An 11,301-nucleotide genomic window follows, 5' to 3' on the forward strand; every position below is an offset into this window, starting at 1 on the left:
TTCTGGCTTATTTATCCTTTTGGTTTGGCTTTTGTGATAACAATCTCATATGACAAATGATCATCATAAGAAACTGTATGAATCCTGTAAACCATATTATAATATTTGTACCCCCAATTTCCCTGCATTTATCCAATTTTATCTTCCGCTATCATTTTCCTACTGATTCCCATATACTTTCTAGACTTCTTGACTTTCTCACTGCTCTCCAATCCTGATTGATCAAAGGAATGCTTGTTCTTTAAATTTTTGGTTCTCCACATATTCCTTTATTTTCCTCAGGGTTCAAAACTTAATTTCCTCAGTGACGACCAGCACAGAAAGAGGCCTTTCAGATACCCATATAGGCAACCAGCTTAACTCAATATATTAATTTGTGAATTAGCACCAAAGTCCATCAAACCCAGTGAAACAGTATCTAAATAGAACTTTGAGGTGATCCACCATTCATCTTTTACCCTGAACAGAAACACAGACCTTCACCATCACCATGTCTTCACTGCACTTGCTTTCTCCTTGATACTCACACTCGGCTGGGGATTTTTTTTCTTAGTACCCTTTTGTGTCAACAGCTTCTTGGACTATTCTTTATCATGAGGGGTTGTTTCTTTCACTGGGGTACTTTGAACAGCAGAAACTATAGGAATCCAAGTTTACAACCACTGTCACACCTGGCCAGGACCTTGAAAACCTGAATCATTGCCAACACTTCCTGATTTTCTCATGGCATTTCTGCAACACATTATTGAGGCAATTATCCCTGCAGAAGACTAGTGCTGGTTAGATGCTTTCAGACAATGCTTTAACTGTTACTGCTTTTAATGACTTGTTTTTCATCTACAAATGTTACATTTACATTCTTACAATTGCTCAGGTTACCCCACAAAATTAAAAACAAAAAAATGGGTATTTTCTGCCCTGTAAACCTCCCAACTTGTTGTCAACCAGAGACTGGGTGCTTGAATGTAAGTATTAAATCCTTCCTATACTCCGAAGTAGCACTCAAACCGAAGATTATTCATAAAGCGTCAGTATCTTTCTAACAGCACGTATTTCGAGGTGACGGCAGAAGCCCAGGCCGGAGGGGCGCTGCAGACCCGGACTCGCCGCCCCGCCCGCTCCAGCTGCAGAGGCAGAAGCGCCCCTCCCGCGGCCGGGCAGGGCTGCGAGGAGCCGGGAGACGGCCACTCCGCACCGCCCCACCGCACACCCCCACCTCCGGAGCACAAGATGGCGGCGACAATGATCGGCCGGACCGCTCTCCGCGGCAATTACTCGATCAGCTTCTCCGGCACGAGACGGGTAAGGCGCCGCCCGCTCTCATAGAGCTGAGGGTGGGCCGAGACATTCTCAGGGCTGTGGTACCCCCATACCCTCTCAGCGCCCCGTGCTCCCTGGGACGCGCCTCCTGCCTGTTTCTCCCCGCTCCCCTTCGGGCACGCCGGTATGTGCTGCAGGAGCGCACCATGCCATCTGGGTGAAAGGTCGGAGCGCTGCCACCGCCGCTTCGTGGGGGCGTGCCTTCTTACGAAAGACTTCCTCCGGGGGAGCCTTTTGTGGTAACTTAGTGATTTACTTCCACCACCTGGGTACGGGGGAGTTTGTTTTTTCTCCTGTTCACGTTGCCTGGTTTCTTTATGCCTCTCTTTATGCCTGTAGTTTAATTTAGAATCTTGGCGTTAAGTGCTGGAATGATTACTTGGAACAAATCTTCTCAAGGAAGCCCTTTGTGCAAAGTAGTGACGAGTCCCCCAGCAGACTGCTTTAACACGTGGGCTCGATGCTTTCAGAGTCGTTTATTAACTTTGGTGCAATACCCCGTGCTCTCTGGCCTGCTTTCTATCTGCCTCCTTCAGCAGGAGCTGCTTGCGAAATCTCTGTGGTGGTGAGCAAAGGAGGGGGCTGTGTCCATCGCTACCAAACCCCTTTGGAGAGTTTATCCACTGACCTGATGGAAAGAGAGTCCCAGTGGCACCTCGACCCCAGCTAATAGACTATTCGGCTGTTGCTCAGAGCATCACCTGTTAATTTCAGTGTTGCAAAGGGGAATTGTACATGCTACAAGCTATTTATTGTTCTATTTGTACTGTTTTAAAGTAGCCTTTTCTCCTTCAACACATTTCCTGTTGGCATAACAATGTTATGTTTTTATGAGCAGTGACGTATAAAAGTAAACATGAAGTTTTCCTAAAATTATACTACAAGCTTGTGTAGTCAAAAGGACGCATTAAAGATTCAATTACAAATTAGTATTGGAAAAGATAAATATAGCTTAAGTTCTTCTAATTTTTCTCACTTAAACAAATAACCAAACTTTGTTGTATTTAGAAATGTTTTCAGTTCCAGATTGAGATAACTTTCATATTCCAAGTAATTTGTGAATTTCTTAACTGTTTACGTAATGCTGCTGTGCCAAGTCATGTCATTCAGTTTGAGGATGTACTCCAGTATTTGAGGATTACAGAAATGCCCTCTTGACTATTTTTCTTGGTGACACTACAGATTACTTACTGCTTACACTAGAGTTGTGTAACTTATTGCATATACTAGTATTGTGGGATTGTATTGCATACTGTTTTCTTAGAAAATGCATTGCTGAATGTAATAATGAATTTTCTTCTCTGGTGTTGTTTTTGTGGGTTTTTTTGTTGGATTTTTTTTGTTGTTGTTGCTTTTAGTAAGTACAAACCACACATTTGCTTGCAAAAAAATTAGCAAATCTAGGGCTAACTTGCTGTAAGTGGTATTCAGTACATGTATGAATGTGAATCTCAAATCCTACTGTAAATCTAGTAATTAGCCAGTAAGGTATTTCCACATACATGAACAAAACAGACAGCCATAAGGATAGCTAACATTTGAAATAACCAACACTGTGATTAAAATGTGTTCTTGGTATTTTTGTAGTTGGAATGGAATGCCTAAAAGTGGCCTAGTTACTTTACCAGTTTAGGATTTGTTTTATGCTATGGTGCGCTTTTAGTAACTTCAACATAAATGCAAGCTAATCGTTTTTGTATTCAGTTTGTGTAACAGGAAGATAGCTATAAAGTTGTTACTTTCACGAGCAAATCTAATCTTTATTAGTGGTCCTGTAAATGGAAATGGATTTTTTTTTCCTTCTTTTTTCTTTCTTTCAGTTCTTCAGCCATGGACCAAATGTGCTGCTGCAAGAGAGCAAAGCTCCGCAAGCTGCATTCTTTTCACCTCTTCAAAAAGTGATGTTGCCACCAAATTCCTTTGAAGGGAAGGTGGCATTTATAACTGGTGGAGGTACTGGGATTGGCAAAGGCATGACAACAGCTTTATCCAGTTTGGGTGCCACATGTGTCATAGCAAGCCGGTAAATATTAATGAACACATTTTTAGAGCTTTTAGTGTTGAGTGCTGAATGGATCTGGTTTCTTTTCTTCGCAAGCTGGATAAACTCTGTTAATTTATTTACTCTGGTTAATTTATTTACACTGTTCACTTTTAAATTAGAGTGTAGCATGGGAAATACTGAAGACCTGATGAGAAGACTTTGAAAAATCTTGTGTGTTGGGGCAGAAAAATAAACAAGCCAGAATATTAGACATAAATCTGAAGCATAAAAGAGAGCACAAAATTGAAATGGATGTTATTGATCACTTCTGTATTAATATGGGTGTTCGTAATACAGATGTTAATAGCAATAAAGAATTAAAATAATTCCTCTTAACAAAGATAATATTTATACAGTTCTGTTAGTGATATAATAAAAACAAAAAAAGCAGTTTCATTTTGGAAACAAAATTAGTGTTCTGACATTCTTCCAAGTAGCAATTTAGATACTTGAAACCTGGCCCTTGTAAAGTATTAACGGAGCAGTAGATAAAGCTGGGTTTATTATCATGATGTACTGAATAGGAAAGTACTTAAACTAATCAAATGTAGTAAGTTAGCTAAGATTGTTCTTCTTCCTTTGTCGTTTCTTAGTTACTTTTAAGTAGTAATGAACAGAAGGTACTTAGATTTTTGATTAACTTTCAGAAAATTAGTAACTAAATATTTTCATTTTGAAGCTGTTTTCATGAAAACTTTCACTATGCACAAACACGCATCACTTTTTAAAACTTAGCTGATGTCTGCTAAGAAAGGATTCATCAGCTTTTTATTTTTCTGAATTGTAATTGCATTTAATTGAAATTCACTGATATATGATTATTTCTAGAAAGCTTGATGTTTTGAAAGGAACGGCGGAAGAAATTTCTTCTAAAACAGGGAATAAGGTAAATTTTATAGAACTGGGAATTTTAATTACACATTAAATGGGTATAGTTTTTTTTTTTTTTTTTTTTTTAATGCATTTATGTGGTTCTGGGGGATTGTTTAATTTGTGGGATAAGCATTTGAAGTCTTAAGGCTGCCCTTCTATTGTTATACAGGTCCATGCCATCCAGTGTGATGTGAGAGATCCAGCTTCTGTTAAGAATGCTGTTGCTGAATTAATTCAAGTGGCAGGACATCCTAGTGTAAGTGTTGTAGAGAAAGTGAACAACTTCTGTCTTTGAAAATGCTCTGAGTAAGTACGAAGGAAATGACTATAATGGAAAATGTATCTAATCTAGAGAGACCTTCTCTAAGGAAGGGTTATTTTTAATTAACTCCTTGTGTTTCAGGTTGTGATAAACAACGCAGCAGGGAACTTTATTTCCCCTTCTGAACGACTTTCTGCTAATGCATGGAAAACTATAACTGATATTGTTCTTAACGGTACCGCCTTTGTAACTTTGGAAATTGGAAAGGAACTCATTAAAGCACAAAAAGGTATCTTCAATTTACATGAAGTAGTACCTAAGCCTTGTAGCATACTGTTACTTGCTTTCCTTCCCTTACAGTGCTTATGTGTAACAGCCAGTTTTGTGAGTATGAAAGAAGCAACGCTTAAAAATCAAACAGCAGGACTGGTTAGCAATTATTTTACCGCTGAGTCTGCTCTTAAGGTTGGACCCAGAATATAGAGGCTGTGTTTGAAAATCTGTTTGCAGAATTTACAGGAATTGTAAAACATTTGTAAGACTGAAGAAACTTTGTTTAAAGCATATGTTATTTCTCCCAGGTCTTCTATATCTGTGTTGGTTTCGTTAAGAAGCTCAGCACGTGACATTTATTTATTTAAATGAACAACAAGAAAGAATATCACTTAACGTTTTCCTCCTAGACTTGTACATATATAAATAATTAAAGTTCACAACTGTAGTATTGGGCTAATGGTGCTAGAGAATACTATAGGCTTTTTTTTAATTGGTGTCATATTATCATAGAATGGCTTGGGTTGAAAGGGACCTTAAAGATCATCTAATATGGTACCATCAAATAGTATTTCAAGTGGAAAGGCAGGTTGTGATTTTTCATATGGCCCTACAAATGATGTTCTCTAGGTACATCCACTGTGCTGAATTAAACCTTTAGTATTTGCACTGTATTCTTCTAACTTCAGAGTAAACTCTCAAAATGTACTCAGTGCTTTGTACTTCCTATAAAGTTTGTACTGTATTAATAGTAACAATATAAACTTAATGTTGTATGTGTATTTCTGCAAGTCTGTAGTAGTTTTGGTCATTTGATGAGGTATTTCATTCTTACTTAATGTTCCATCCCCAGCTCTGCTTCATTGCATCATTCTAGCAAATGCGTTCGTAGTTTGTTCTGTGGCCTAATGGATGCTTGCAGCATATTCTTATAGTAATGTAAAATATAGCTTTAAAAATGTGTCTCTTTTGCTCTAGAATTAAAACTACTTTTGCTACTTCTGCCTTCAAATTCTGCAAGCTATAGAAGTTCGTTCGCTTTCATGCTGTCTCTCTTTACTTCTCTACTAAGCTTACAAAACACAGAAATTTCTCTTGCTGTTTCTTGCATGCCTTCTTTCTAGGGGATTTTGTATGTAAGCATTTTTTATACAAAGATTTTTGTTTGTTTGTTTTTAGATACACACTTGATTTACTTGCAAAAATGTATCTGTTTGTCCTTTCATTATCTGCTTTCATTTTCTTGTTTCTTGTTTGCTTTTTTATTTTTTTTAATTTGAGCAGAGACCTTAATTTCTGAAGTGATAGAAATTCTACCCAATGCAAATATTTTAAGACTCTCTATCAGAATGCTATACATCTGGTAGTTACAAAGCACATACTGTAGGACTGCAGGGTGACCTGTATTAAATGTTCTTTAATAAATAATAGAAGAGCTCTGTTTTTGGACTGTAAGTTTGCAGTGACATGTAGAAGAGGTTTGTAATCTGCTAGTGTATTATTTACGCATTCTCACTCACAAAGTGAGAAGAGTAAATTGCTTAGATTTTTTCCTTTTTATGAGTGTAAACTTTGGAAATAAAATATATGTGTGAATTGAAGTATACTTCAAACTTATGGGCTGTAATTTTATTATCCTTGCTTCTGCGTTAGGTTCATTCAATACAACTCTGTTTAGCCTGAGCCCATTATCAGTAGAAGTCTGAAGTTAGGCTTTAGTAGCCTAAAATAGGCCTGTTTTCATGTCTGTGGAACAACTAACATTCAGAGTAGGGGAAACTGAAGGGGGAATAAGACCAGTTCTTCTGAAAGTCTTTTTTCAACTCAGCAGATGGCATCCCTTACACTGAAACTGCAAACTTCTATACCACTGAGCTTGCTTTTTAACTTAGATAATAAGTTTGATCTTTGTGTGTGTTGTTTTTTGTTTATTAATATTGTTGCAACTTCCAGGAGCCGCATTCCTTTCTATTACAACCATTTATGCAGAGAGTGGTTCAGGATTTGTGTTGCCAAGTGCCTCTGCCAAAGCTGGTGTAGAAGCACTGAGCAAGTGAGTAATAGACAAAAAGTTGCTTTACACATCCATGCGATAGGATAATATAAAAACAGAGCTAGTTGGTACAATTAATGTAGTCCTCCCATGCAGTGTGATAAGAGAACCTTCCAGCCTCTATTATCTTTGCAACAAAATGATATACTGGCAGCTTCTTTCAGAATGAAGTGGTAACTGCTATTATTGTGATAATTTTTATCATGACAAAAAAGTGAGTGCATGTATTTTGTAGAAGCAAATGTTGTCATTAGGAGTTTTCATGGTGAGTGTTTTTTTTTTCTTTTTTCCCCTCTATTACTTTTGAATGGAACAAAATCAGCCAAAAGCCATTTTCTGTGGTTAGAAAAAGAGAATAACAATGGAGTCAGTGTTTCTTTGGTTGAAATAGTTCTATTTGCAATGGCTCTGGAAAGCATCTGATGCATTTGGGAATAAGTTATAGTTTTATAACATCTTAAGTCAATTGCTACTATAGGAGCAGCATTCCCACTGGGGTGCATTTTTTTTCCTCATCACCTGCATATATTTCCCACTTCTTTGCCCACTCCTCTCCACTGGTTGCTCAATTTGTCTCTCTTAGAGTTGGCTGTTATGTAACTTTTTTGTGTTTGGCAGAGCTGTACTTTATGACTGCCTGCTTTTGCCCCTTAACTTGCATGGACTGTGGTACTTAGCCAGTATAGTGAGCCTGTTAAGCGTGTAAATTTGCTTTAAAACAACACTATGACTAAAGATGTATTTTTTTCCTGCGAGTTTGTGAGTTGGAAAAACTCTCATAGAACCCAGAAGTGTTAGAGGCAATACAAGAAAGTTAAACTGCATCTCCTAAATCAGCGTTCTTGTGTTTCTGATTGTGGTTTTGTTTTGTTACTTCTGAAATGTTGTTGTTCTTAAGAAAAACATCAGAATCCCTTAAGTGGAAATGCCTGTTTGAGGACTCAAATTTTAGTATTCGCACATAAGATTTGGTTGTTTATTTATTAATAGCATTATTAAAATAATGTGTTTAAAATATTGATGCATTTTTTTTATGCATTTTTAGGTCTCTTGCAGCCGAGTGGGGTAAATATGGCATGAGATTCAATGTGATTCAACCAGGTCCAATAAAAACAAAGGTACATAGCATGAAGTGAAACACAGCCTTCAATATGCTTTGTAGTACAGGCTTGCACTTAAGATAGTCTAATCTTTTCTATAACCACCAAATTGGAGTATAAGTTCTTTGGAAGTCCAAGGTTGTGCTGGAATAATGGTAAATAACTTGTTCAATAATTAGTTTATAAAATAGAATGTTACTATACTAATATAACACACCTTTTTTTTTTTTTTGAATGCTTCAAAGAAGTACATGCCAAAATATTTTATTTTCTTCTGTATGCATTTGAGACTGTACATTATTTCTCAAGTGAAGCGAGTTCTTGATGGAGTACAAGTGCCTATTTCTATTTGAACGCCTGATTCTTTAAACAAAGTATCTCAATTCCAAAATTTCAGAGTCTTTTTTAGGTCTTTGAGAACAGAAACTCACTAGTTTTGTTGAAAACCACATAACCAGAAAGAGGAAAAGCATAAAGCATCAAGGACATGTGAAGCTTTGATATGAGTGAAAAGGAGGACTGGAGGGTTTAAAGGAATTAATCTAGACCATCTGGAGCAGGAAGAAGAAGGGATGAGTGCTGCAAGAAGAGAGAGTTGAATCCCTTTCAGAGTCCAAATATTACAGCTATGAGCAGTAACAGCTAATAATCATATTTCAACTATCTGTATAGTGCTTCTTGATTTTTTTTTTTATTTTTTTTTTTTACTGTTGTTTTGGGGGCGCATGTGCAAAAATGTGCATTGCTACATTTCTGTTTTGTCAGTTTTCCATGCTATTCCAGATAGCTCATCTTTAGTTTTCTTGACTGCAAGGATAGATAAGTGACAGTATCAGCAATGTTGTTAAAATGACATTACAGGATCAGACTGGAAGCTCTCCAGGCCTTGTACCCGGGAGACTTGTGGCCAAAGGTATAAGAAAAATATGTAATGATAATTATTCTTTTGTTTCCAGCCTCTGGTAGTCTGTGGCACGAAGAGTTTGATATATACAACTCTTTATAACATAGTTACCTTGATGGATTTTTTTTTTTTTTTTAATCCTATTCCTCTGTCCTATTCCTTTTTGAATCTGTATAAACTTTCAGCATCTGCTATATCATATAGCAAGATGAGTTTGTTTTATAGATTCTCAGAATTTTTGGCAAGTTAAATACTTGAAACGTCCAGATTGCTACTTCCCGTTAATGTTTCTGATTTAATAGCATATTTCCCCTCGATAAGCTCTGTTTTCTCTATAAAGCATTGCATTTGTCATACTAGTTCCAAGTTAAAATTTCTCTGGAAGCTAAAACTATGAACTGGCTTTACTTAAAAATCATATTGCAAAATCAAGACTTTCTGCTTTATGGGTTACTTCTGTGTCTTTAGAAAACGCTGCTGGAAATCAGAGGGAAAGGGAAGAAGCATACGAGAGCAATACTACTAAGTTTATAAACTGCCATTTAAAAACATGGCCATTGAGGGCTTAAATGGCATGAGTGGAGCTGTAATTAGTTGAATTAGAGTACACTTGAACGACTGCAGTAACCTAAGATAAATGTTCCTGATGCTGCTTGAGGAATTGTTTCTTTGTCCAGGAGCTGGGAAGAGTCAGAAAACTTCCATTTCCCACGCTGTTCTAAGCTATTCAGATATTAGAAGCATAGAGCAACTTAGTTTAATTCGTTAGCCAATGCAACAATTTGGGTGTTTTTTCCTTTTTGCTCTTCAGTTTTCCTTTATGTTGCATGTTATTTTTTTTTTTTCTGTAACTTTGCTACTCTTTCTCTCCCTTTTACGAATAGCATAGTATTATACTAAAGGTGTTTTGGGGAAGTAACCACTTTTGTTTGTGTGCCTCTCCCAAACAGGTGTTAAATTCCAGCTGGCCACCCAGTGTAGATGCATACTGGTGCAATAGAAGTAAATTGTTTTTTCTTTTGTACTTTTTAAAAAATCCTGCTGATAAAGATGATGTAGGCTGTTTGCTCACAAACATTAACTTCCATGTTAAGCTTAAATCTCTCTATGGTTTTGATGTCTGATGTAGTTAAAACTCTTCATCTGTTTCTCTTAATTCTCAGGGTGCTTTTAGCCGCCTTGACCCAACTGGCATGTTTGAGAAGAAAATGATTGAGAGGATTCCCTGTGGCCGCCTGGGAACTGTTGAAGAAATTGCAAATCTTGCTGCCTATTTCTGCAGTGACTATGCAAGCTGGGTTAATGGAGCAGTAAGTTACAGTTGATTCCATTTATACAGCCAACCTGATGATGGTCTGAGTTTTTCTGAATTTTTTTCAAGTGTCTGTTACATTACAGTATTTCAGAAATGAAACAAGTAAATTACTTTGAAATTTGAAATCATGATTAATCTTCTAATTATTAACCTTTCTAAGCACCTTCAAAAACTTGGAAAAAAAAAAAAAGGATTGAATTGCACCATTTTGAGTGTGTTTGGAATTTGCTTGATCTAAATCATTACAAATGTTTAGAACATGGGAATGCAACAGAAAAAATGCTGTTGCTAAATACACCTCTTATGCTTTCTCCAGGTTATTAGAATGGATGGCGGAGAATATGTTTCTATGGCAGGAGAATTCAATGATTTGAAAAAGGTACTAAACTTCTTGCCTGCTATTTTCTGCTCAAGTATTTGGATGTGTAATTATTATATGAAATCCCAATAAAATGCTGTTTTCTTTTTTTAGGTTACCAAGGAGCAGTGGGATGTGATGGAAGCAATGATCAGGAAAACAAAAGGCTCTTAAAGTGCCTAACTGTGTGATGTTGACTTCTGGAAATAAACCACTACTAATTCATAAATACTTAGAAATAACCAAATGAGAAAGTGTACTGCAAAATCTTTGTATGTTGATTGCAGTAAAATATTTCCAAGTCTTCATATTTGGAATATAACTTGTCTTTTTCCATCTGCAGTCTAACCTTATAAATAGCAAACAACAGTTTTCTAAAATTTTATTTTACTTCAATTAAAAAAAACACAAAAAACAACAAAACAAACAAACAAAAAAATGTTCAACACTGCAGCCTGGGAGAAGGGCCTCACTTTTAGAGTCTTTTGCAAAAAACTTCAGAGGAGACTTGGTTGACTTCATGAGTTTTGGAGTGAGGATGTAGAGGATCCAAAGGGTGCTACAGTGCAACTGAAAAAGAGGTATTTGCAGCATACATGGGGGTTGGGGCTGCTTCAGATATGATTGGTACTGAAGCACAACTTATTTTAGAGCCTTGACTACTGGTGCTGAATTGGATGTTTAAAGGGAAGGTCCTCTCCTCGCACTGTGGTACTTGGAGTATGTGGATTGCATTGATTACATAGTGGGCTTGGATGGGGAACACTAATCATTCAGGAATCTTGGAAGTGGTCATGGG

At 36.9% G+C, this 11,301-nt stretch overlaps 1 protein-coding gene across 1 annotated transcript; it reads left to right on the plus strand.

The window, feature by feature from the left end:
* The first annotated feature begins 887 nt into the window (after positions 1–887).
* Positions 888–10,810, plus strand: DECR1 (2,4-dienoyl-CoA reductase 1). The gene is made up of 11 exons (XM_042808771.1): positions 888–965; positions 1,033–1,302; positions 3,141–3,343; positions 4,193–4,250; positions 4,407–4,493; positions 4,641–4,788; positions 6,726–6,825; positions 7,871–7,943; positions 9,993–10,139; positions 10,461–10,523; positions 10,617–10,810. Exons 1-11 carry the CDS (start codon positions 903–905, stop codon positions 10,674–10,676), a joined length of 1,272 nt encoding a protein of 423 aa, XP_042664705.1. The 5' UTR covers positions 888–902; the 3' UTR covers positions 10,677–10,810.
* Positions 10,811–11,301: the final 491 nt, after the last annotated feature.

Source organism: Centrocercus urophasianus, unplaced genomic scaffold (assembly GCF_019232065.1).
Source record: "Centrocercus urophasianus isolate 14NV4802_14NV808 unplaced genomic scaffold, USGS_Curo_1.0 seq_11, whole genome shotgun sequence".
NCBI classification, from domain to species: domain Eukaryota; kingdom Metazoa; phylum Chordata; class Aves; order Galliformes; family Phasianidae; genus Centrocercus; species Centrocercus urophasianus.